This window comes from Danio rerio, chromosome 16, assembly GCF_049306965.1.
Source record: "Danio rerio strain Tuebingen ecotype United States chromosome 16, GRCz12tu, whole genome shotgun sequence".
Lineage (NCBI taxonomy): Eukaryota > Metazoa > Chordata > Actinopteri > Cypriniformes > Danionidae > Danio > Danio rerio.
The window spans coordinates 31,891,979-31,919,963 of NC_133191.1; the positions used below are offsets into that span (position 1 = coordinate 31,891,979).

The following is a 27,985-nucleotide window of genomic DNA, read 5'->3' on the forward strand; positions in this document are numbered from 1 at the left end:
GCTTATTGTACGGCTTACCGTTAGATCAACGGGTCGAATTTCCCTAACGACCAAATATATGTAAACGTTACGCCTTTGTTTACATATTCTTTTTTTTTTAAGTAACAGATGTTTACCGCTGGCCCGACAGGGCGTTCAGCGTCGCCCCGTCCGGATTTGCAAAAAGCGGTTTGCGGAACTTGTGCAGCTTGCAAAGGACACCTAAACGATTCTACAGAGCCAAAACTTCTGCCCTGCCTCCATACAGTCTGCAATACATGTCTTACAAAGATCTGCACAGATGGAAGCTCACAAGGTGAGAACTCGAGTTACTGTTCACAGTTTGAATGAATCAGATCGCGTTAAACTGCAGACTCCTAAAGAAATGTTCACTGTGTGGCTATGTAAGTTTGGACTTACGTTAACGGCATATCGGATAACTTGCTATCTACTGGGGGCTCATAAGTTACAATTAAACACTAATTTGTGGTATCTACATATTAATTAGACATTTTACTATCAAATTGTAATTAACTTTACAGTTGTGACATATGTAACATTTTACAAACGCACTAAATTTGAACAGATAAAAAAATCACTCCTGAAGTCGCTTTTGGTAATCGTATTTCCTATCGACGACACCGGAAGTTAGGTAACGTTATATTCGAGGGGCTCTGTTTTTTACTTGTATTATTTGGCGAAGTTTAATTTACTACAGCTGTACAACCCGAATATGATTTTTAAATTAACATTAAACAACGTTACAGTTATTTTAATCTCTTTCTTAAATGATTGTATTTTTCAGTGTAATCTGATATATTTTGGGCCTATTGATAACCATTTGTAATCACAGTTTTACTACAGTTAGTTAATTCGTGGTAACTATAGGTTAACTAGAAATATAATGGTTATTGATTGATTTCATAACCATGATTATTGTTATTTTATTTAAACAATCCTCCCCCTCCTTACTCCAAGGTTAGCTCTTATTTATTTGAGCACAAAAAAGTTCTTTGTATTGTATGCCTCTTCATGTTTGCTGAATGTAAGTAGCTCGGACATAAGTGCCTGTTAAATGACTAGTGAATGTAATTTTTGGTCACTAAAACAGGAAAGCAAGCAAGAGAGACTAAAGAGTGCACATATTACTTACCATTTTGAGGGATGTAAACAAAACCAATGGTCCCAATGTATTTCCTGTTTTACATTTTTAATTTCTATAGCTTGTGAGAATCCAAAAAGAGCCACATATTAATAATGTTATGATAGCTGTTTTAACATTAAGTTATGATTGAATTGCCTCTTGTTACAGTTATGAAATAGTTTCATAAATCACAAGCCGTAAATGTTCATGGGCCAATGACATGAACCCATTGAAATGTTCAATTGGTAAACTAACCAGAATCAGTTTTATTGCTAAGTGTGCTTCACACACAAGGAATTTGATTTGGCTACAGAAGCTTCCAGTGTACATAAATTGACAAGTGACAACACAAAATAAATATAAAAAAGACGATAAACATTAAACAGAGATGCAGTTAGTCAAAAAGATCTGAATGTTGAGTTGCATGTACAGATTTGTCATAAATATACAGGTTATAAGGTGCTGTGTATAAATGCGAAATGAGAAAGTATTGCATTGTATATTAATATAAGGTGCTGTTTACAAGTGCGTATGAGAAAGTGCTGCACATTTATTGCACAGTAGGGGAATAATTACCTGTTCATGAGCTAGATGAACAGTTAATATTATGTATACTCATACTTAGCAATATGTCCTTTTTTGTTAAAATCATTTCTGCTGCTGCAATAAACAATAAACCAAAAATGTTGTCAGCAACACGAGTAGTCTGAATTCAGTGAAGTTTAGTCTGTGTTTTTTCTCTCTGTCTCTTCATTTAGACTGCCCTTCATGTGCACAATCCTTTGGTTTGTCTGAAGTCACAGAATGTGCCATTTTTGAAGACTTGTCTGATAACAACAAGGCCCCCAAGGTAAAAATGGACTAATTATAGAGGTTATGAATTTCCTTGACAGTACATTCAGTTCTCTCACTTGACTTCAATTGTTTCACACATTATAAAAGCCTGCTTGCACAAAGAATAATAAATATTCATATAAATATAATGATGACCATATTAGAATTTGTGTGATATGTGTGCTGTTTAATATAAGCTGTTATGTAGTCTGCAGATTTAAGGTCAACGAATCATTTTTTTTATCTTATTTAAAATGGGAAAAATATCTTAAAATGATTCTTGTTTTTTGTTTCATTGTAAATATGATCAAATATATTAACGTCCACTTCTGCAAACAATGTCATTCTGTTTATTGTTATTAACATACACTGCAGGCCAGATTCTGATTGGCTGCCAATATTTTTGTGGTTCATCAGTTTGTGGAAAATGGCTCCAGCAATATTATTCCTCTGTCTGTATCATTGTAGTTCAAAACATAATATTATTACATCAACACAATTCAATCATTCTTTTTAAAAATGTAGGTTCACAAACAGCCATTTTGAAAGCTTTATATACTAAAGCTAATTTATATTACCTTTTGTGTATTGTTAAAATTGTCAGTGGCTGTTTTTGCGCCCTTGACTTGACTATTATAATGACACTTTTTGATTGCAAACACTTGCCACCATATAATCATGCATGTAATTTTACTGAAAACTAACATCTAAAAAATAAATAAATTAATTATACTGTACATTTAATGTTGAATCACCTTTGCAGTGTGGTGGGTGTGAGGAGAATGAGGTCAGTGGTTGGTGTGTCCAGTGTGAGGAGGCCTTGTGTTTGGACTGCGTGACTGCACATCACAGGGTTAAAGTGACCCGTGACCATGAAGTCATGCCCAAAAAGCCACCCACAGGTTCGATCTATCATCCCACCTGCATGCTTTCGACTAACACCACTGTCTTGTCGGTGTAAGTTTAATTCTGTTGTTTCTTTTGTTTAGGCTGGATCCAGAGAAGACGCTGTCCCTTACACTCTCAGGAAAGCTTGAGGTTCTTTTGTCTTGTTTGTGAAGAGCTCACCTGTAAAGACTGTCAGCTGATCACTCATAGAGGACACAGGTATAATTCATATGCAATGTCAGTGTTGCACTTTCACTGTTCACTATCCATTTGTCATATATTAGTATTCCACTGCAACAATAACTCACATCACAGTCTGAAAGTCCATGTTTTAAATGGCCGTCCATTTATCAGTTTTGTGAATCAGGAGGAAGCTGTGGAATCTCAGAAACAGCAAATGAACAGTTTGCTGGACTCCATCAGACGTCAGAAAGGGACGATCAGCCACAGCCTCCTGCTGCTAGAGGCAAGGTGAGTGAATTGGGCTATTTGAGCTGCCATCTTTTTTTCGGAACGCGCTATGCACATGAAGAGCATCTGTAGGGCTAGTTTTTGCTGTGTTCCTCATGTTGAATCTATTTAGGCTATCAGACCATCAACGACAGAGAGAGAGATCGCTCTGATAGGATTATCAGTGTAGCCAAGGAGCCAGTGCATAATCTTATAAAGCAAAAGCTTAACAATGTCAAAACCGAATAGACAAAATGCTGTTCTAATTTGACATGGTTTCATCTGAAAGTTCCAGTATGCAAATACTTTCTTATCAACTTGATCCACCTGGAATGAAGAAAACAACTGAAATTCAAAATAGTAAGCAAATGCTGCTTTGTTTTAGGTTTGTGTATTTGCAGGACTGTTTTACAGATTTGAATAAGAAATATAGAGGAATGAGACCCTGCCCATGAAATGCAATTACAAGTGCTGTCTAGAGACGCATTTGAGATTTGCAAATGGAGATCTGTCTAGCGAAAGAGGTTAATAACAAAAGGTGTTAACAGCAGATTAAAGCAGGTCCTGTAAAGAATCCCAGAGTCACACATACCTACTACATAATCACTGTGAACTTTTACTGTTGGCAAGCAGTTTTGAACACCTGAAAAGTTATGACCCGTTTTAAATATTATGTGCAAAAAATGTTGCATATTGTGCCTTATTAAGCACTCATTTTAATATTGTGCTTTTGACATGTACTGTGAAAAATCACATATACATCTTTAATTACTAAAATGATTTTATATGGTTAGTTTAATCTTTCATTAGGGTCAGGGCCACTCCAATGGAAGTTTTCTTATTATTGTTCTTTAATAACATTCGCTTCATCTCAAAGCCAGGCATTCTGCACAACTGATGATGCACAAAATGTTTAAACCTTCTATATGAACTGACTAATTCTACCTTCCTCTTCACCCACAACATGATGCAGTTTTTAAGAGTACAGAAAGAGGCACTGGGCACTGTTCTTTTTTCAGCCATGCAATATACATGGAAAATTTCTTTGTATTTACATACAGTTGATAGCAAAATGATTAATAATGTAGCATATTTCACAAGTGATGTTTAACAGAGTAAAGACATTTTTACAGTAATTAATGTACCATTTTTACTTATTGAGGAAGTTTTATTTAATTTAGTTTGACTTAGGGCTGTGTGATATGGCAAAAATGCAATTATTTTCAATATTGAACGATAACAATATTTATTTCGGTATAAGCTGTTGCTTCCGTATTTAAAAGAGAGAAATTAGAGGGTCCATTAAGTGGCATATCATATTTTCGGCCGATAAATTTTAATATCAACACACTTCGATTCCCATTGATGCACATTTCTGCTGTGTGATTGGCTCTTGGATCAATATAGAGTATAAAAGTCCAGAGCTTATAATTGTTATTGACATTCTTTTAATCACGATTCTATATAATATTAGCCCCTTTCACACAGTGATACCGGTAAATATCTGGAAAATTTCCGGAACGACTTTACCGGTATATTCAAAAAAGCGCTGTTCACACAGGCGAGGACGTTATTGAAATTTTCCGGAAAAGAGCATTCACACATCCATTCCAAAATACCGGTAAATTCTGACATCATTCACCACAAATGAGCTTTAAACGGCTGCGCTTGTATTTGTAAGCATTTGACTAAATTACAAACTCTGTGGATGATCAAAATTGTGAACAACTTTCGCAGGATCACTTTCGCATGTCGAGATGTTCATAATATGTGCGTGTGCAGGCGCTCACAGGCTGTTTCACAGGCACACGCAAAGCTTGAAGGTAAACAAACAACGGCTTATCATAAGCATCTCATCGATGATTATTTACACAGTTGGCATTAAGAAGAACATATAAACGTGATCTGACTAAATTCTAGCAGCTTAATGTGTCTGGAAAAATATTCAAAGGCTTTTATTCTCACAAACCGCGCGGACGTAAATGCGTCTGACTGTTGTGATTGGCTAAAGCAGACGTCTCACGTCAGCACGTTCTAGACGTGCACGCGCTTATTACGGCAATCTTCCTTCTGCGTTCACACAGCGCAGCATTCCGGCAAATTGCCGGTAATGTTACAACTTCTCTTTCAGGAAAAAGGCCAGAACGAATTTACTGGTATTTTCAAAAAGGACCTGTTCACACATACAACCTTTCCGGAAAATTGCCGGTAATTTTCCGGAAAGGTCTGTATGTGTGAAAGGGGCTATTGTTTATCGGCACAGCCCTAATTTGGCTGTTTTTAGTTTTACAAACATTTTTAATTCAATATTATTTATGCATTTCTTTATTTGAAAATTATATATTTTTTGATTGGCTACAGATCCACTGTTGTGCAATGACTTGTTTAATTGACCTTACTTGCCTAGTTAATCTAATTAATCTAGTAAATCCTTTAAATAGCACTTTAAGCCAATATTATAATAAGCTATAATAATAATAATAATAAAGAAGTACTCTGCCAGGGTCATAGTGCCAAAGCTGGATGATACAATGAGAAAACACAGAGCTCCTGTTGGTTCTGAAGGAATGCAAGCCTTGAAGAGTCTGTAAAGAGGCTCAGCATATGCTCGTAAATCAGTCTAAGCCAGATTTTTGCTGATTTGTCTGATAAGAGCAGAGTCAAAATGGTTATAATATGTCTAAACTACTAATGTTAGTGGAGCAGCACCTTTTAAATGCACATCCATGTATGTTTTGCACTGAACGCAATATGGACCTGAAAGCAAATCATAAAGCATTTTTCAGGCTGTGTTGTAGCACTAAATGGTAGAGAACAATACTAGTTTCTAGCCAATGTGATAATGATACATGTTATAGAGATTTTGTTTTACACATACAGTTGAGTCCATAAATATTTGAACATCAACACAATTCTAAAATTTTTGGCTCTATACATCAACACAATAGATTTGAAATTAAACAAGCAATATGTCTTTAACTGCAGACTGTCAGCTTTAATTTAAGAGTACTTCCATCCAAATCAGGTTAATGGTGTAGGAATAACAACAATTTGCATATGTGCCTCCCACTTGTTAAGGGTCCAAAAGTAATTGTACAATAGGTTTCTAAGCTGTTCCATGGCCAGGTGTGTTATTCTCTCATTATCCCAATTACAATGAGGAGATAAAAGGTCCAGAGTTCATTTCAAGTGTGTGTCAGAGAGATAGCAAAAACATTGGGCATGACCAGAACAACTGTTTGGAACATTCTTAAAAAGAAAGAATGCACCAGTGAGCTCAGCAACACCATAAGACCCGGAAGACCACAGAAACAACTGTGGTGGATGACCAAAGTCTCTGTTAAAGAAAACACCCTTTACAACAGTTGTCCGGATCAAGCAACTGGAGATAGGAGGTAGGTCTATGTATGTTAGAGTCAACAATCAAGAGTAGTCCACACCAGAGTGAGTACAGAGGGCTCACCTCAAGATGTAAACTATTTTGGTGAGCTTCAAAAATAGGAAGGTCAGATTAGAGTTCTAAAAAAGCCTTTACAGTTCTGGAACAACATCCTGTGGACGTGGAGAAGAGAAGCATATGGAGAAGGAAAAGGAACTGCTCATGATCCTAAGCAGTGAAGCATGGAGGTGGTAGTGACATGGTGTGGGCTTGTATGGCTGCCGATGGAACTTGTTGTCTTGCATTTATTGATTATGTGACCGCTGACAAAATTCTGAAGTGTTTCAGGCAATGTTTTCTGTTCATACAAAGCCAAGTGCTACATTACTTATTTTACAGCGCTTTACAGTGCAGATGGAGAATGACCCAAAGCATACTGCAAACGCTAACGAAGAGATTTCAAACATGAAGAAGAGGAATCTTATGCAATGGCCAAGTCAATCATCTGACCTGAATTCGATTGAGCATGTATTTTACTTGCTGAAGACAAAACTGAAGGCAAAATTCTCCAAGAACAAGCAGGAACTGAAGAAAGTTGCTGTAGAGCCCTGGCAGAGCACCAACAGGGATGAAACCATTGTCTAGTGATGTCTATGCATTCCAGACTTCAGGCTGTAATTGACTGCAAAGGATTTGCAACTAAGTATTAAAAAGTGAAAGTTTTATTTATGACTATTATTCTGTCCAATTACTTTTGGTCCCATTACAAGTGGGATGCACATATGCAAAAAGTGGTAAATACACTAATTTTAAAGCTGACAGTCTGCAGTTAAAGCACATCTTGTTTGTTTCAATTAAAATCCATTGTGTTGATGTATAGAGCCAAAAAAGTTTAGAATTGTGTCAGTGTCCAAATATTTAAGGACCCAACTGTATATCTTGCTTCATCTTGTAATTGTGTCTATAATTAATCCATTGTTGTGAGTATTGTTATCTTTGTTTAGATTACAGGACATAGAGCATGTGAAAATGTTAACGAAGAAGTTATTGATACAGAGCGTCCACAAGATTTATCACAGCATGGTTCTGAAAGCTTCTCAGATCTTAAAGGATATACAGGTAAGCATTTTCTAAAAGCATGTACATGAGTTTAATTTTTTTGAATGGAAAAGTAATCAAGAATGCTTGTACTTATTACTTTAAGTACGGTATTAATATTAACTTCATACGGACCATTTTGAGGGATGTAAACAAAAACAATGGTCCCAATGTATTTCCAGTTTTACATTTTTAATTCTATACCTTCCGAGCCACATAAAAAGCCACATATTGATAAATAATGTTATGATAGCCATTTTAACATTAGGTTATGAGGGAATTTCCTCTTGTTACAGTTATGAAATAGTTTGATAACATGCAGGAAATGTTCACGGGCCACAATGAAATTTAAATTTTCTATATTCACATAATTAATTTGTTGACTTATTTTTATGTCAGTCAGTGTTTCGTTAATTCGATCAGCAAAACAATGCACACAGATTATGCTGAATATATAAAAATAACTTGGTTGTAAATCATTTTGTTCAGTTTTTTCTTCAATAGCTTTCCCAACTGAAAAAAGTGTTCTTTGAGTAATTTCTGTTTTATCCTGTACTGGAATTTTCAGCCTGTAAGCCCTGATTTCTTCTTGCATGTTTCACTTTAAGGCAGTGTTTGCAGAGGAGGTGAGAGTTTTGTTGGAGAGGAAGAGCTCTCTGAGCAGGTTGGAAGGCTGTCAAGACTACATAGCAGATTTTATTGACAAGATTCAAAGAACACAGGGCCACTGCCTCTTGGTTTACAAAAAAAGAGTAAGCTGATTTGTTTTTTTGCCTATCCCTTGCACATTTAAATAGGCTATTTACATACACGTAGCTTATGTTTAAAGGGCCATAAAACACAGCAGGGTGTTTTCACACCTCTAGTTTGAAAAAGGTCAGGAAAGCGGGTGAGTCCAGCTTTTTTTAGATGGGAGTGTCGAGGGAAGGGTTTGCATGAAAAAGGGGGGTTCAATATGTGCACAACAGCTGATTTTCACACCGGCAACACAAACACAAACGCAGGGGAGATAGACAGTGATTCAGGGGGAGCATTCACAGCGGATCTGAGAGCTATGTGGAAGTGGAGGATATTCAATCCACAATATTGTAGTGATATTACTGTAAACTCAGTAACTAAATCATTTTGACTAAGGTATATCGTTAAAAACTGAAAGAGTACTGCTGATGATACGAACTAACTTTGCCATCCGAATAAACGCAAACAAAGAACAATGATTACTCACTTACCAAATCCAAGAGACATGACAATCAAACTGGATTCTAAACCGTGTCTTTTTTTAAAAGGAGATGAGTGGGAATATTAGTGCATTTCACCATTTCCAGATTTCAGATGTCCCAATAATGTTTTTAGCAACGTGGGACATGTATGTAACTGTCAACATATTAATAAAGGTGTTTAGGGCTTTTTGTGGCACTTTAAGGTCTGCCCTGAAAAATTAGTAATATTCTTAAAGGGCCATGAAACCCCCTCGTTTCATCAGGGTGTTTTCACACCTCTACTAAAGTCAGAAAAGTGGGCGTGTCCAGCTCTGTTTAGGGGGGAGTGTCGGAGGAACTAAAGTGGTATGGTGAAGAAAGTGACTGTGTTTACATGGGAGAAAGTGACTGTGTTTACATGCAAATCTGTAGTCGAATTATTTGCCAAATTATTAAATGGTGGACTTTATCTGCAGTTAGGCTCTTTCTATCAGGGAATTCATTCATGCCCCGTGCAACAAACGAGATATTTGATTCGAGGAACTGCTCTAAGCGTGTATTTTTCATGCAATGTTTGATACCACACGGCGAATGAGAGAAAAAACCCTCCACATTTCCAGGAAACTTAGATGCACACGGCAGGTAGTGTCAGAAAGCCGCGTGTGTTATTCCGGTCACTAAATGCGGTGAAAACCCTACACGAGGTTAAAGTTTGGTTGTGGTGCTAACATGTTTACACTCAGTGCAATTGTTAGTTCGATACAAACAAACTGAATAAACAAAGAGCACTGGTCGCTCACTTACCAAATCTGTAGAGGCAGGACAATCACCAGCAACTGCCGCGTCTTTATTAAGAGAAGACTACAAGCGAATCCGGATCTCAGCGTTTGCAGATGAGAACAGCTCTCAGGTAAACAATGTTCCTCCTTAGACACGCAAGTTATTGTTGTTGAGCGTCGCGTACACTGTTAATCCACACGTGACTGTAGCTGCGCTCTCACAGAGAGAAAATAAAAACAAAACTTAACTGCAGCAAACTATAAAAGCAACACTTCACGCTTGTTTTGCCAATACAACGTGGTGTCTCTGTCGTGTAAACACTATGACAGTAATGAATATTAATGAAGTTGCACAATAAAGCGCTGATTGGTTTAAATCAAGCCTTTACTCATGCATTAATGCAGCACACTCTGAGACGTAATAAGACTCACTCTGGCACAGATGTCCAGTCTACACGCTGGAATACACGCTATTATCTCATGGCCAGGACACAGCTTTAAAAATTAATTTCAAACCGGAAGTACGAATTTGCTTGAAATAACACAAAAACAACCAATTTACACTTTTTAGTGAAATATAGGTGTCCTAATAGTGTTTTTAGCAGTGTGGGACACATATATGACTGTCAACAGCTCAAAAAATGTGTTTTGGTGTTTCGTGACCCTTTAAAGATTCTAATAATAGCTCTGTATGTTTCGAGATGAAGAACATATATTTGCATACTGAGCTGACTGTGAATCCATTGTATAATTATGTCATTTTTGTTATTATAACTGGGTGTCATTCAGAGTTGAAATGTTTGCTTTTTTGTCTCTTACTCAGATTGAGACCCAGGTGAAGATGCTTCTGTCCCGGGAAACATGCACCCCTGAGTCCATGATTAAACTTCACATTGAGATTCAGAAAGATCTCTGTCAGCACATCCTGAATTTTGGTACATAAAATCTTAAATTTTTGTGCTTTCTAATGTTAAAAAGGAATTTGATTTCATTTCTTTCTTCTACTCAGGATTTGTAAGAATTACAAAGAATTTTGTTCCGTTTACCTCAGAGAGGACTCAATACATTCAGACAAATCCTGTGTCTGTGGAAAGCTTAAATCCAAATTCTATGGAAACTGCCACTAATGTTGGTCATGCTATGGCTTCATCAAGTGTTAATGAACAGATTCCAGGTGATCCTGCTACATCTTCTCAAACTGCACCAAATCACCAGATCCTTCAAAGTATACTTCAGCTATCTCGGTCTAACCAGGCCACAACCCAACCACAACCTAACCACGGCACCTTGTTCCAACCCGACCTATCGAATGTTCGCTATTCAGACTCTCAAAGTTCATGTTCTTCCTCACCGCTATCTGTCCAAGCCCAGTCCCATGAAGTCATGTCTGGGCAATCCAAGCATGCTTACAGTCCTTCTGTTCATTCTCAGCACCATCTTCCATCGAGTCAACAGACTAAAACAAAATGTAACTCCAAGACTGCCAAGCGTGGGAATACTTGGACTTTACACTATTACTCTGACATGCCAAATCAAACAATACCAAGGATCATCCAAACACCTGCACCAACGCATTCAATACCAGCCAGCAAGAAAACACCAGTGCAAACTCATCCAAATCCAACCAACAACCAAATACTTACACCAGTTCATCCGATGTTAGCCCACAACCAAACAACTATTCCAGTTTATCCAATACAAGGCAATAACCAAATACCTATTGCAAGCAACAACCAAACATCTATACCAACTCATCCAATACCAGGCAGCAATCAACCTTTATTACTGCAGCAAATACCAGCCAACACCCAATCAACCCTATTGACCCATGCAGTTCTTGTCAATAACCTAAGTCCTGTAGTACCCTATGGATTAACAGCCAATGACCAAACACTGGTGCAAACCCAACCAATACTAGCAAACAACCAAACATCTGTACCAACCCATGCAATTCCATTTAATAACCAAAGAAAACCGCTACCCCAGCCAATAACCGACAACAACAAATCACTGGTACTAACCCACCCAATACCAAACAACAATCAAACACCTGTTTTAATGCCACCAATACAAGCCAACAACCAAGCAGCTACACTAACCCATTCTGTACAATTCAACAACCAAACACCTGGGCTAACCCACCCAGTTTCAAACATACAGAGTGACGTTCAAACACTGATAGTGGCCCATCCAATTCAAGCTGGTTTCTTGGGGGCAGTACATGGTTTTGCTGCACAACCCAATGTTCCTTTAACTATTCTTTCAACTGTGAATGCACTTCCTTTAAATGAAGTTACTGCAGTATCTAATGTCCACTCTACTGGAACATCCAATGATGTGATGAATCATTGTCCCATCAATTCAGCCTTTAATGTCACCCCAAGTGGTTCTTCACCCCATGCAAACCCATTGTGTTCTGATCCCATTAGTGGAAGCAATAGAACTAACATCCCAGTTAAGGCCTTGGCTGACTCTGCCTGTGATCAGGAAGCAGGAATGAGCAGCACAAGTTTTACTTATGCAGACTATTCAGAGAGCAACTTGCCCACTTCCACCGTGTCTGATCCTAGAGAATCTTCGCCACTTTCTCCAGACCTATGCTTTGCTGTCTTGGACTCTCTTTCTACCACCACAAAGAAATGTGTAAGGCAAGATAAAGCTGGTCAGTCAACCACAGAGTGTGACTCTGGATCAAAACACTGGAGTGCTGACATGCCAACAACTTTTCGTCAGCTTTTAGAAACAACCTGCACCCCTGTCAACTCAATAGACAGTCGGAATGCCACAACTCCAGTGGGTTCGACTCCTTGTGGATCTTCAGAGGACATTACGGGGAAGGTGGGTGAATTGTTTGTTTTTTTTAAGCCCGGGACACACCAAACCAATGCCAAAAATCCTAGCATTGATGAAAACTGGCCTTGCATTATCCTCCTCTGGTCCTATCATGACCAAAAAGCTTCCTCTAGAAGGGTGGAAAGCCAACAAAATTGAAAGCAAGAGGTGACGTGTGGAAGTACCAGCTTTGAGCTGTGCTCACACTGCAGGAACTAGGAACAATTTTAAATATAGAAACTCTATTTCGGGAGAAACTAAATTAGCTCCTACTTTAGAGCAGGTTCTTGGCACAATAGGAACTACTGTGATGTAATAGTATGCTAATTGGGGGAATGCAGAAGAATGCTATATTTGGTCAATAATGATATGTAGCATCAATAGTTGCCATAGCTTATTTAGTTCTTATTATTTTTAGTCATTTTCATTATTGCAAAACACAGAAAATGTGATGAAATATCAGCTTTGATATCAGGTTTTCCCCTGGTTTTGGAATCAGTGACACAGCTCTTTGACAATGAAGAGAGTTCAAGAGTTAAAGTCTATTTTTGACCTGATGCAGGCAATGTGAAGCGACACAATTGTCTGCTTTCCTCAGTGTTAGTTTTTTGGTGTCAGTTTGGTGTGTCTCTACCTTTACAGAAAGACGTTTTGAGAGTTGTTAGAGCTTTTGTGTAATTGAAACATTTTCTTTTGCTTGCAGAGTGTGTCAAATGGAAAGACTATCCAAAGTTGTTTTGATCACAGCGAGGGAGAAAAGAATGAAAAAGAATCTGCAGGTGATTTTCTTCATTATTTATTTTCAGAAGTTTACTTCATAACGGACTGGGCAATTCTCACTCTTGACGTCAAATTTCCTGCTGAGCTTCGTATCATTAGACAGTTACTGTGCGTTCACACTGAAAGCAGCGAGAGCGTCAAGGTCGCTGAAAGCCATTCATTTTCATTGGAAGTCAGTTGCGAGGAGCTGCACATCACGTCTTCGTCAGTGTGGGCATCGAGGAGAGTTGAAATCAAGTCAACTTTCTGGTAATGAGCTATGACGGGGTTCACCGGCAAGCAAACGGAATGTAGACGTCCGCCACTTGAGAGGATTCCAGAGAACACAGTCCTGTGAACTTTGTTTCCGACCACCATTGTTCCCTAATTTCCAATTATTTACAATGTTTTTTAGTGACATGCATAAAAAAGACAAGTAGGGATGAGTTGATGTGCATAATTCATTCATTCATTTTCTTTTCAGCTTAGTCCCTTTATTAATCTGGGGTGGCCACAGCGGAATGAACCGCCAACTTATCCAGCACACATTTTACGCAGCAGATGCCCTTCCAGCTACAACCCATCTCTGGGAAACATCCATACACACCCATTCACACTCATACACTACGGACAATTTAGCCTACCCAATTCACCTGTACCACATGTCTGTGGACTGTGGGGAATTGATATGCTGCAATGGCTTCTTTAAATTTGAGATCAAGTAGCAAATTTTAATGCTCTCGCCGGCAGAGCTGTGAAGGCAGACATCATTGTTGTCAGGCTGGCCAGAGCGAACTTTTACAATTTTTTGTTGCCTTCAGTGTGAACACACAGTTTCAGATTGGTGAGTTTGATCAGGATTAGAGTTCTACTGCATAACAGGAAATTGATCTTGAGGGCCGGAGTTGCCCACCACTGGTGTATACTAACTATTTTTTAACTCCATTTATCTATTTTTGTTCTGTTTTTAGCAACGCTGAAACGCTTCAAAACTCAATTAAAGGAATTCAGGAGGTGAATTTGAGATATTCCTACTCTGTTGATTTGGTTCATGGTTCACTTGCTTCATGTAGGATCTATAGGGTTTTCCTCTTTGCTTTCTTCCTTCATCAGACATTATTACCCTTATTACAGTACTGTGCAAAAGTCTTAGGCCCAGTAGTGAAAAATATCTGTCATTATATCATTGCTAAAACTACAAATCTAATAGTGGCCTAAGACTAATTTGCTGTGTTTTTTTTTTAATTAGTGCTATTAGCAAATTGGTATTTACATTTTAGATTTTTTTTTATTTTGTCAAAATGTAATGTGTATAATGTTAATGCAAAATGTAACTACATTTTATTATTTATATGACCACATTTCTGTCCATGACAGGTCTCTGTGTGTTTCTCTGGTGCGTCTGCCTGTCTCTCTGCCTCCACATGGGCATCCACTCCCTGAGTTTCACCTTACTACAGATTCTTCCACAGACCACATCTTAGTGCAGGAGTCTCAGGGAGGGGAGGTAAGCACGCTGTTAACTATGTCACTCAGAAATAGAAAAAGAGTTTGAAACAAGAGTTACTGTAGAGGTGTGACAAATATTTTGAAAACTGGGGAAGTTGAAGTGCTTTAAAAGATTGGACTGACTGGACTACAAAACAATATTAGTTGAGGCTCTCGTTTGCTAGTAGAGAAAATATATTATTTGGCATTTGAGCATATAACAGATATTTCTGTCATCTGTTGTTATATGTAAGTGTAAGAAAGTCACAAGATTACACCCATTTTACAGGCTACTCTGATAAACTTTACAGAGTGAGCATCATATAGACCAAATTCAATTAAAAATAATTTGGTCTAATTGCATTAAGCAAAAATATTTATTTTCAGATGGAAAATCAAAATGTTTGAACCTGCAGCCAGCTACTTCTCATGCCTTTAGGACAGGGGTGCTTAAACTCAGTTCTGCAGGGCCGGTATACTTCAGATTTTAGCTCTCAAGCCTTGGCCACACTGCACTTTTCGCCCCATAGACTTCTATTCATACGCATGCGACAGACCGGCAACACAACCTCGTGTGACAAGTTTCGCAGTTTGCTGGGTAGCACAGTTCTAGCTTCCCAAAAACATCAACCTCAGCTCTGCATGGTTTAGTTCCAAATCTAATTAAACACACCTGATCAAACTAATTGAATCCTTTAGAATTGTTTGAAATCTACAGGTAAAGCTGCAGTCACACTAGGGTTTAAGCTTGCAAAATTCTGTCGTACGGTGCTGTGAAAAGGGGTGGGGTTAAACAAGATGATTAGACTATTTAAAAAGCGAGCGATTGCTCCATGTTTTAAATTCCTGTACAAAGAGGTTATGTTTTGATCCTCGATTGGTCTCACGTAGTCAAGTGATGCGATTTCACAGGTCAGAGTTCACCAAGCTTAAACTTTCCAATGCAGCGACCTGCGAAACTTGCCACATGACCTTGCATTTTCCAGTCTGACGCATTCGCGTGTGTATGAATGGAAGTCTGTGGCGAGAAAAGTTCCGTGTGACCGCAGTTTTTCAGTGTTGAAGCAGGGTTGGAACTAAAGGATGATTTATACTTCTGCGTCAAACGCACACATATGCTATGGCATTGATGCATAGCCCTTTGCCGTGGCTGTTGGCCATTTAACTACACGTCGCAACGATGCATAGTGCAAGCTCTGTGATTGGTCGACTTGGTAGCGCTGACGAGTCTGGGCAGGACCGAGAGCCGCGCGAATGGCGCGACCCCGATGAAGCGATTGTTTACAAGTGTGAAGTCCCGTGAAGAAGCTCTGGATAGAAAGTTTTGTTTTGTGTTTACCTCATAGTTAAAGTTGTTGCACGTCCGCCGGTTCCTGCCTCATAATGAGCGAGTTTGAGCCACTTGTAAATGCACAGCTATGTGCGTTGCATGCGCCGTGGGTCACACCGGTCACTTGACGCAGAAGTAAAACCAGGCTTTAACTATGCAGGGCTGCAGTCCTCCAGGAACTGAATTTGACACCCCTGCCTTAGGGTATACATATAGAAACTAAAAGAATGTGCAGGAACAGACTATTAATTATTTTTTTTAACATATTGTTTTGTTTAAAAGTAAAACAACTTTTACAATTTGTCTAAATAAGCTCCCCTTGGTGCATCTATGTACACTTTTAAAAACATAAAGTAGGATTTTCTGAGCTGCAAACTATTATTCATGTTGTTTTATTCTTCATTACCCATGAAATGAAGCTGTGTATCTCAATCAGCTCTCTTTGTCACTAGTCAGAGCACTAGCCATTTTAGGGGCTATAAATCGCAAAATTTCTATTAGTGCACTGAAACATTTGCTTGGTAAATAGTCCCACAATGCATTATGATAATTACGGAAAATTGATGTTGACTAGTACCTCAACAGAATTTCCGAAGTGCAAAACATAAATAATGTGATCCATCTCAATTAAACATGAGTTTTTTAATGACTTTTTGTTATTATTTTTATTTATTTCTATTGAATCATAAATGGACATAGTTAGACAGGCACAAAACTAACTAACAAGCATTTATAATTGATTAATGGTTGAAAAGTTGTCATAGTCAAATTATTTATCTATAATGTAATAAAAAAAAAGACTTTAAAACATTGATATGTGAAAGACACCAGTTCTGCTTTTGCTATTTTAATGTTATACAACAAGGACTTTCTCATGTCATCAACAGTGTATCAAAGTGTAGTGAGCCAGAATCTTTACTGTCTTTAAAATGCTGTATAAGGCCTTTTTTTGCTAAGGAGCTGATTGAGACGCACTCAAGGACTCCCTTGGAGGCCGCAGAAGCCATAACAATGGTCTTATTTGCTCTGGTTTTATCCTGTTCTTCTCCAGATTAAGCAGGTGTGGCGATGGCATGATGGTCCAGTAGCATCCAGAGCCTCCTCCTGCTCTACATCACAGATGAGTGACATCGACAGCTCTCCGGCGTCTGATGTACAGTTCTGTGTCGTGTGCCAGTCTGCAGGAGCTTCACTTCTCTGTGCAAAATGTGGATCCGCTTTTCACTCTGACTGTCACATCCCACCAATCTTCACTAAACCTCGGTGAGACCATAAAATACTAAAAGGAATTTTATGAAAGTGACTTTATTAGCATACGCATACACACAAATTCTCAACTCATAAAAATACAGAAACTCAATGCAAACATCACAAACCACAACCCAAATGTGTCAGAGCACTTCAAAAATTGATGAACCTAGCTGCTTTTCATTAGGGTCAGTGGTACTGTCAAAGATATGAGAGGTGAGTTATTTTGTTTATTTTTATCATCCTATTTATAAGGTTCCTTGTTTGTGTATTATTAGACCTAAACATCTATTTTATTGTACCCCTAGAGTTAAACAGTTGAGTTTTACCATTGAGTTTAAATCCATTCAGCTGATCTCTGGGTTTGGCAGGTGCACTTTTAGCTTAGCTTAGCACAGGGGTTTTCAAACTGTGGGTCGCGACCGCAACGTCACATATATTTACCGCTATATTTACATTGCGGTGAATCAAAACCAGTATGATTGATGGCAATAAATCAAAAACCTCTCACCTTAAAAATATCTAAAGTGTGTTTCCTACAAAAAGACAAAGTTGGTTATGTTTCACAGCTGTCTTTTTCTTTTTTTCGCTCGACATTACGAGCACTGCTCCGTTTGAGCCCTCACAATCTGCATTTAGCCGGTAGAGCTAGCGCGGAGCGGAGCTCTCAGTAAGGGACCGTCGAAAAAGTGCTTTTTTTTTTTTTTTTTTTTGCTCCGTCCAGCGGGTTTTATTTTAAACACTACTAATTTTCTCTTAAATGAGCACAAACAGTCACTAAAGTAGTCAAATGCTTCATTATGGATCTGTGCATTCTTACATTTACAAAACACAATCAAACAAAAACAAAATGAGAGATTCATTTGCTGCTCTTCACTAAATAACTATAGTAACTTTAATCAATATGCAAATACAATTAAAAGTGAAAGAGATTTTAGAGCTTTATTTAATTTTTGGATAGGCCATTGATTTTAATTGGCTAAACCTTTTATTTTATTGTCAATATTTTCTAATGTTTGCTATGTATTCTTTCATTTGGAGCTATTTATTTTCCCATATTTTTTACATCCCAACGTTGACAGATTGCTAATCAATAAATAGCTATAGTGCTATCTGTTAGTTTTAACGTCACTTAATGTTACTGAAGGGCATAGATGTTATGGAAAATAGTAATGTAACTACCCCCATCATTCCTTCCTTAAGCAATGGTGTAAATATTAGATCAATTCAGCAATAATGTTATTTGCATTGGCATATTTATCCGACGTTTTCCTAGCTTGTAGTAGTCGATCTAAAAGCTCTTTAGTTTCTTATGTCTCCACACTAGCAGTGGAATTTACTGCGATGTGACAGGGCTTGATCAAAGGTTGATCATATTCTCTTCTAAAAAAAGAACAGTATCTTTTTCAACAAAAAAATTATCACAGTTACAGCCAGCATCCCACAAAAAGCAGTTCAAGACTCATCTTGTCCATATCAAATCACAAAATCCAAACACCATATATTTTTGACTGCTTTAAATGGATACATTTTTTTTAACCCATTTTTCCATATTAAAATATTATGGTGGGTCTTGAGATTGAATTACTTGCCTAGGTGGGTCCCGGAATAAAAAAGTTTGGGAATCCCTGGCTTAGCACACATCAATGAATCTTATTAGACTTGTATATTAGACAGATTAGGTGCATTTCTGGGGACTACTGATAATCAATTTGGTTTTAAGTCTCATCACAGCACTGGTTTATGTATTTATGCATTAAAGGAAGTAGTAGAACTGTATAAAAGGCAAAATTCTGCTGTTATAATTGGTTTTATTGATGCCTTTTTTTAGTAATTCAAAACAAAGAGGAATAACGAATAGTATTTTAAGAATTTTAATTTACTGGTTTACTAATCAAAAAGTTTGTGGATTAAGTGGGGCAATTCTGTACCTGATTCTTAAAGTATGTAATGGAGTATGACAAGTAGGTTTACTTTCAGCTGCTCTTTTTAATGTTTATTTGTCTGAGGAATTAAGTGATCGTTGCTTTGTGCTTGGTGATGCTATAATAAATCCTTACATGTATTCTGATGATTTGGTTATCTTTTCCCCAGGTAGCGCTGGTTTTCTTCAGCTGCCTAATTCTTGTGTGTATTATGGGCAGAGATATGATGTGCAATATAATTCAAAAAAAGAGTGTTTACATGACATGTTGAAAGAATAAACATAGACATTTGATTTTCCTAGATGTTTATTTGTCAGGGCAAATTTTAAATGTTAGTAAAACTGTCAAATATTTAGTGCATGTCATTAAGGAAGATATGTACAGGGAACATCGATAGTTATATGCTAAAGCAAATATGCTGTTGAGAGTTTTTTGTGTTCAGAGCAGGTTATGGTATTAAAAGATTTTTTATTTAACTCATCTGAAGTTATAATTTGTACATCGACCAACAGAAAGGGTGAGGTAGCTTTTTTCTAGGTCGATTGGTTTAGGAACTATATACTCATTTCGCCATAATAATCAATGAACTTTGCTGCCATACTATGGCTGCAGCGCATGCACAATTATATATTACACATCGATGTTACCTCATTGGTGACTATTTTTAAGCATTGCATAATATCAGTGTGCCTGCTGCAGCCATGGTATTTTTCTGTAACTCTAGCTGATATTAAAGGAGTGGAGTGTTCCTTTAACTCAAATGCTATTTTAATACAACATCACCACTGGCTCTGAACAGGAAGTGTATGGATTCTTCACTGTTTGAGGTTTCCTGACACATTTCTGTTGTGGTCTGCACTAATTCCACTGTGTTTCTATATTTGACTGCATTATGAGAATTGTGTGTGTGTGTGTGTGTGTCTGTGTGTCTGTGTGTCTGTGTGTCTGTGTGTCTGTGTGTTTGTGTGTCTGTTTGTGTCTGTGTGTGTGTGTGTTGTCAAATTGATGATGTTTTTATAACTTGCAACACATTAGTCTAAAATAAATCGAAATAATCAGATGATTTAATCAAAGTCTTCTGAAGGTTTCTATGTGAGTAAAAGCCAAATTAATATCTGTTTATCATATAAAGCAAGTGGCAGCATGGTGGCTCAGTGCTTATCACTGTCGCCTCACAGCAAGAAGGTCGCTGTTAGGTGACATCCCTGGTTCGAGTCCCGGCTGGGCCAGTTGGCATTTCTGTGTGGAGTTTGCATGTTCTCCTCATGTTTGCGTGGGTTTCCCCCGTGTGCTCCGGTTTCACTCAAAGTCCAAAGACGTGCAGTATATGCAAATTGGATGAACAAAATTGGCCATAGTGTATGTGCGTGTGTGTGTGAATGATGAGTGTTTCCCAGTACTGTGTTGCGGCTAAAAGGGCATCCACTGCGTAAAACATATGCTGGAATAGTTGACAGTTCATTCCGCTGTGGCAACCCCTGATGAATTGGAGATTAAGCTGAAGGACAATGAATGAATATAAAGCAAGTGTGTCTCTACTGGAGACTTAGATTAAAGCCCACAATTCATACATTTGGGTGAACAGACTTTAAGTGGAGAGACGGAAAATATCTTTATCATTATCATGTGAATTTGAAACAGCACGAGTAAATAAATTTTTTTTGTTCATGGGTGATCTAGCTGTTAATATAATAACTGTTTGTTTGTGTCTCCTGCAGTGAGGATTGGGTGTGTTTGCTCTGTCAGGATGTCAGCGAGACTCTTATGATTGACTCTGGTGAGGAGATGAAGACGACCGGTCTGAGTCTTCAAGATCAAAGAGTGAGAAACCAGCAGCCTGAATGGATTCACACTCTTTAGTTATACTCTCAACAGTTTTAAAGGATGTTTAGTGAAGGACTGAGACTTTTTATTTAATGTAAAGTCACATGTATCTATGTCATCTGTTTTGTTCAGAGGTGTGAGAAGCTTCTCCTGGGCCTCCAGTGTGATGAGAACATGGGCCTGCTCTACAGCGTCACCAAAGTAAATGCATGTTATATATAATATTGCTATGAAAATACACTAGGAATCTAAAAATTCTCACAAATATTGATTCCAGGCAATACTAAAATGATGTGATAGTCAAGACAGATGACTGAATGGTCAATAATTAATAAGAATTCTATTTTATTATGTGTATTTCTAAGAAATTTATTCATATTAATTATTTATTAGACTTTTATAGAATTAAAAAAACATTTTAGTCAAACCCATCAAGACAGTTGTATAAAAATGGCGTTAGAGTGTGTTTTTGGTTAAATGAATGGTTTATGATGAAATCTGTCTTTTGGTCTTTTCTCTCTTTATGAAGAATCACTCAAAAACAGCTGAATTTGATATAATACTCGGCCGGCTGCAGGGGAACAGGAAACCACCTTACCGGACAGCTGCTGAACTAGTGTCGGATGTTTGGACTCTTTTTGACATCTTATTTATTCGTTCTGAGGTAAATATTTGCTATTCATCTAATCACTTTTATGTTAGATTTAACAGTCAAGCTTCTTACATGTTAGGTAGATAATGTACAATGCTCAGCATAATTGAGTATACCCTATTTTGACAATGAATATTTGTGGCTATTTCTTAGTGAATGTAGTCCATGTATTTTGGTGCATTTAAACAAAACAGATTTATTAAACAGCTATATTTATTAAAATAATATTTTAGTCATCAAACATATCAAGAAATTGAAAGACAATACAATTAAATTCAAGCAAAATATTGCAAACAAAATTACAACTTAAAAAAATTCAAAAAAAAGTTTTTATATTTTTTTGCTTCTCTTGCTTTTTCCTCCTTTTAAAATTTCTATTTAACATTTTTCTCTAACATTTACATTTGGGTGTGCTTGTTTTTGGACCGTTGTCACAAGTTATTTTGTTAGATAAGCTCCAGATTTGGCTGCAGTACTGACTAATCTAATGTATATGCACAAATGTAATATTCTATAGCTTCCTATTAAAAATAAGAATTTAAAAGAAAGATTTGTAAGGCATGTACTTGTATATGCTGAGCACTGCACATCCAGCCAGTTGTTGTTGCAGAATAGAACCCTTTAGTTTTGTACAACAGCATCTGCTTGAGCAACCGGCTGGATGTACATTATCCAGGGTTTCCACAAAATTTCTGGAATATCATGAATATAATTTTTTTTAAATCTTAGAAAGCCAAAGAGGATCAAGTTTTTTTGTTTGTCATTTTTCAGTTTTACTTCTCATTTATCAAAAAGCGTATTTTTATATATTTATTTTTGTAATATTCACATTTTGCCTGTTTTTATGGTTAGACTATTTTTCACTTCCATTTTGTTTCTTTCTCACTTGTAAATCAGCAGTTAAATGAATTCACCAGAGAAAGTGTCTAATTTGTTCAAATATGAACGATTCCATTTTTTAAAAAACCCAAACAGCTCCCCTAACTCTACCCTTCACTTGGGGAAAGAACAAATGATACTAAAATGTACAGTGATATTATAGTATTTGATGCCATAGAAGCATTTTAGCAACGAGACCAGCCGTGTGTAAGGACATTTAGACTTGCTTTCAGTGTCTGTGTATGGTTCTAGCTGTAGTGTAGCTGCTTTTCAGCTGTTTGTGACGATTTCGCGCCCTCTGAGGACATTTTGACTTGTTTTCAGCTGCTTGTGGATGGTTCTAGCAGTTTGCTAATTGTTCTCTGCTGTTTAGGACTGTTTAGGACTCAAAAGACTAGAAATGAACGATACCACCTGCACAAATGTGCGCACTCGCGGATGAACGAATTACTCCCTGAGAGGACTTGTAGTTCCCGAGTCATATTGAAGATTCATTCAAAATTAACGAATCGTTCATGAACGACCCATCACTACCAACAGGGGGGTACTGGCCCACAAATGGGCCTCAGCAAACTTTGTGGAGGGTCAGGTCATATTTAAAAAAAATCTTAGCAGTGGACAGTTAGGAGAATGATCATGTTGCTTTAGTTCATTTTATCCCCTAGTTCAGTCGTCCTCAACCATCGGTCTGTGGATCAATCGATACCAGGCTGCACAAGAAACATTCTCTCGCTTACACCTTGGTCACTTTAGCGCCCAAATTTAACCTAAAAGCAGCAAAATGAGTAAGAAACATATGTCTTTGGAAAGTTTCTTTGCCAAGGGGAAAAGGCCCAGTGAAGGAACTGCCAAGGAATGGATCCGCAACCCACTTGTCAGCAAATCAGGTGAATCCAGCATGTCTGTGCAAGAAGATCAACTGATGGAGATTGGAAATGACAGCAGGATTTTAGGGGATATTCGCAAATCGTGTATTTCTAGAGTTCGCACAAGTTTGTTGTTTCCAATGGAAGTGCCCAAATTTGCGCTCACAAGCGGCGTGAGGCGTTCGCACCAATTAACCCCGGGCTGCGAAGGCACCGGAAGTCACATGACAAGAATTGACTGATCAGCTTCAGCTTGTATGGAATATTCACATTTCGGTATAATTAGTTTTCTCAGACAAACACGGAACACACTAACACTGCAGTGCTTTGTACTTTTCCCCATAAATAAAACTTGTATCAAAGCGACAGCAATGTTTTTCAGCTTTTCATCATCTGAGAAAACGGTTAATGGTTGCCTAGCAACCTATGAAACACCGAAAAGGGCCAATTAAAAGACCAAAGGCTTATGTTTTTTAGTTACAAACAGCCTACTGATGTTTTGCTTTATATTTTACATTAGGCTATTATTTGTGCATAAACTTATCTAGATGTAGTTATAAACTGTTTGTTTGAAAACAGCGTTTTTTTTGTCATCTTTACTGCAAACTTTTATGAGCAGTAATATCATTAAATGTGGAGGGGGGCCTCACAGTATTTTCCGGGGGAAAAGGGGGTCTCAGGCAAAAAAGGTTGAAAGCCACTGGTCTATAGAACAAACCATCATTATACAATAACTTGCCTAATTACCCTATCTTGCCCAGTTAACCTAATTAACCTAGTTAAGCCTTTAAATGTCACTTTAAGCTGTATAGAAGTATCTTGAAAAATATCTAGTCAAATATTATTTACTGTCATCATGGCAAATATAAAAGAAATCATTATTAGAAATAGGTTTTTAAAACTATTGTGTTTAGAAATGTGTTGAAGAAATCTTCTCTATTTTAAACAGAAATTGGGAAAAAAATTAAACAAAGATGCTAATAATTCAGGGGGGCTAATATTTCTGTATGTATACATAACTGTATGTATGTGAGTGTGTGTGTGTGTGTGTGTGTGTGTGTGTGTGTGTGTGTGTGTGTGTGTGTGTGTGTGTGTGTGTGTGTGTGTGTGTGTGTGTGTGTGTGTGTGTATGTATGTATGTATGTATGTATGTATGTATGTATGTATGTATGTATGTATGTATGTATGTATGTATATATATATATATATATATATATATATATATATATATATATATATATATATATATATATATATATATATATATATATATATATATTAGGGATGTAACGGTATTGTAAATACCGTCATACCGCAATATTAAATTTTTTCGATATTAACGAAGTCGCATGACTCGGTAAAACTATAGGTCTTCTGAGAAAATTTGCTCAGGCGAATGAAGCGAACGGGAGGTAGCTGGAACTTCATTTCCCATCAGCCCCGGCGTGGCCATAATCCTTTGCGGTCTGTTGTCGCTACAGATCCAGTAATGCGGAAATGGAGTGTGCTGCTAGTAGCGGAGATGAAAAAAAGATGGAAATGATCGAACCTAAAGCGGGTGTTGTCGCCGCGCGCGTGCTGAATAGCGGTGCTGTCGCGCGCGTTCTGATCAGCTGTGTTGTGGCGCGCGTATTGTAAAGCGCCGAGGGGGGGTTGAGCGCGCATACTCAAGAGAGGTGTTATCGCGCGCCTACTGAAGGGCTGGACTGGACGGAGGTTGTGTCGCGTCGCGGGGGCACTTTTGATCGTTTTGGAAGGGCATTTTCTATCCAAGACTAAAAAGGGCATGTGCACTGCACAGGTTGAGCCCTATGTGTGCACGTGCCTGCAAGTTGGGGAATACGACTAATAACAGTCATGGGGACTGCAGAAACACAGCACACTGTTCAGATTGATGCAGACATTGACTTGTACCGCAAAGAGATCTCTATCTCACTCATGGTTTGTCCTCTCAAGTGGGGGAAAGACAATGCACAACGTTACCCCACTGCTGTCAACATGGGCCAAGTCATATCTCTCTTGTCCCAGAATCCTCAGTCCCAAATGAGAGGGTTTTTTTCTGTTGCAGGGGACATTGTAAATACCCAGAGATACCAGCTTTTACCAGATTATATTTATATGATAATTTTCCTTTAAACCCATCTCTATCTAAGTGAGTGATTAAATGTTAAATGTGATGAGTTTTTAACAATACTAAATTGAAACTTTATTTTTTTACATGGTTTAATAATTTTTTGTTATTAAAATTGAAGTTCCTGTTTCAAAGCTAACAGATAGATGGCTAATTTGTATGTCATTGACACTTTTGGCACTTTTTTGGGAGTATTTTCAAAAGTTTTTTTTTTCCTGTAAATGATTCAATAAATACCGTACCGTGACATTCATACCGAGGTATTACCGTACCGTGAAATTCTGATACCGTTACATCCCTAATATATATATATAAACACTTGTAATCACTGAATTAAATATTATTTGAAGCAATGTGCTTTTTTTCATATCTCTACAGAACAAAAGTCTGGTTGTCAGTCTTCAGCAATCTTTTCAGCAATGCCTGAATCAATCTTTTGGCACGAGTCTTCACGCTTCTCTCCTGCAGCACTCCAGCAGCACAGGAGCAGGAGAAACATCACAAACAGACCCTCTGAAACAGAAACACAGAAACACTTTGAAACGCATGAGAGAATTTTTTACTACAAAATCTACTATCGCTGTAAAGAAATCCTGCAATGACAAAGGGAAGAAGGACACTACAGCTGCTAAACATTGAAGGACATCATTCATTTTGAATTGACAGAAATACTGTTTTGAAGAGAAAATGACCACTTTGTATTTATTGCTGTTGTTTATTTAGCTTCGCCTTTACTTAAATGTGAATTAAACAGATGTTTTATTTCATTTTAAGGACTCGGTGCTCACTTGGCCTTTTTTTTCTGCTGTGATTTAGTTATGAAGGTGCGTTATTTGTGTTGATCAATGTTATTATGTCTGCCAGCAGAGGGCGCAATGCTCCTTTGGTTTCCTTTGGTCAAGGATTTGAAGCAAGCCTAGTGTTACATTTGTGTATTTATAGATAGATAGATAGATAGGTAGGTAGGTAGGTAGGTAGGTAGGTAGGTAGGTAGGTAGGTAGATAGATAGATAGATAGATAGATAGATAGATAGATAGATAGATAGATAGATAGATAGATAGATAGATAGATAGATAGATAGATAGATAGATAGATAGATAGATAGATAGATAGATGGTAAACAAAGAAAATTGTCAACAAAATATTCATATATTTATTTTCTTTTCGGCTTAGTCCCTTTATAAATCTGGGATCGCCACAGCAAAATGAACCACCAATTTATCCAGCATGTTTTACGCAGCAGATGCTCTTCCAGCTGCAACCCATCACTTGGAAACATCCATACACACTCATTCACACACATACACTATAGACAAATTAGCCTACCCAATTCTTCTGTACCGCATGTCTTTTTACGTGTGTAGGAAACCAAAGCACCTGGAGGAAACCCACGCGAACATGGGGAGAAGATGCAAACTCCACACAAAAACGCCAGCTGACCCAGCCGAAGCTTGAACCAGTGACCTTCTTGCTGTGAGGCGAACGTGCTACCCATTGCAGCCTGTCAAAAAAACCAAATTCCTTATATTTGATATTTAAATATTAACATGGAAATACACATTCAAATTCCATTTTGAGCTTTTTTGACTGGAATCTGATCATATTTGGCAAGTATGCCACCAAGAAACTATATTATTTAGTTATGTTTCAAGCTAATTTTTTTTATACCGCCCTTCAAACTTTTTCTTCAGATTACAAAAAGTTATAGAAATAATGGAAAATGCAAAAAAAAAAATGCGGATGAATTCCCTGCTGTAAAATCCAGCTTAAACCAGCCTAGGCTGGTTGGCTGGTTTTAGCTGGTTGACCAGCCTGGTTTTGGCCATTTCCAGGCTGGTTTCCAGCCATTTTCAGCCTGGTCTTAGCTGGTCAGGCTGGAAAATTACCAGCCAAATCCAGCTTGACCAGCCTGGTTTAAGCTGGATATAGCTGGTTTTGGCTGGACTCCCAGCTTGGCTAGGCTGGTCAAGCTGTTTTTAGCTGGTCATCTCCCTGCCTGACCAGCTAAGACCAGGCTGGAAATGGCTGGAAACCAGTCTGGAAGTGGCCAAAACCCCTCTAAAACCAGCCTGGTCGACCAGCTAAAACCAGCCATGGATTTTTCAGCAGGGTTATAATTTGGTAAATCCTTATATCACATCATACTTTTTCTGTCTTTGTGTAGGTCTCCTTGGTTCCTCTAATTTCTGAGTTTTACGAGTGAATATAATGGGGTAATTGTATGTTTTTTTCAAATAAACTGTTTAAAACGTCTTGTGTTTTGCACCGTATGAAAGAGAACAAAACAAGCAGAATTAATG

General features: G+C 37.7%; 1 protein-coding gene across 4 annotated transcripts; it reads left to right on the forward strand.

Moving 5' to 3' along the window:
• trim33l (tripartite motif containing 33, like) lies at positions 1 to 27,936 on the forward strand. 4 transcript variants are annotated; one of them, XM_073926071.1, is made up of 17 exons: positions 1 to 295; positions 1,882 to 1,973; positions 2,721 to 2,859; positions 2,947 to 3,064; positions 3,200 to 3,316; positions 7,679 to 7,793; positions 8,381 to 8,524; positions 10,574 to 10,685; positions 10,760 to 12,588; positions 13,286 to 13,361; positions 14,313 to 14,355; positions 14,719 to 14,848; positions 17,211 to 17,422; positions 21,051 to 21,153; positions 21,289 to 21,357; positions 21,686 to 21,820; positions 27,050 to 27,936. In XM_073926071.1, exons 1-17 carry the CDS (start codon positions 109 to 111, stop codon positions 27,122 to 27,124), a joined length of 3,696 nt encoding a protein of 1,231 aa, XP_073782172.1. In that variant the 5' UTR covers positions 1 to 108; the 3' UTR covers positions 27,125 to 27,936. The 4 variants fall into 4 exon arrangements, with proteins under 4 accessions (XP_073782172.1, XP_073782173.1, XP_005158134.1 ...); XM_073926072.1 differs by having other exon boundaries at positions 10,802 to 12,588; XM_005158077.6 differs by lacking the exon at positions 27,050 to 27,936 and adding an exon at positions 26,063 to 26,457.
• Positions 27,937 to 27,985: the final 49 nt, after the last annotated feature.

Coding starts and splice junctions, on each gene's coding strand:
- trim33l (XM_005158077.6), top strand. CDS start 109: ATGTTTACCGCTGGCCCGACAGGGCGTTCAGCGTCGCCCCGTCCGGAT. Junction 10,686..10,759: donor TCAGCACATCCTGAATTTTG/GTACATAAAATC, acceptor TCTTCTACTCAG/GATTTGTAAGAATTACAAAG. Junction 17,423..21,050: donor CCAATCTTCACTAAACCTCG/GTGAGACCATAA, acceptor TGTCTCCTGCAG/TGAGGATTGGGTGTGTTTGC.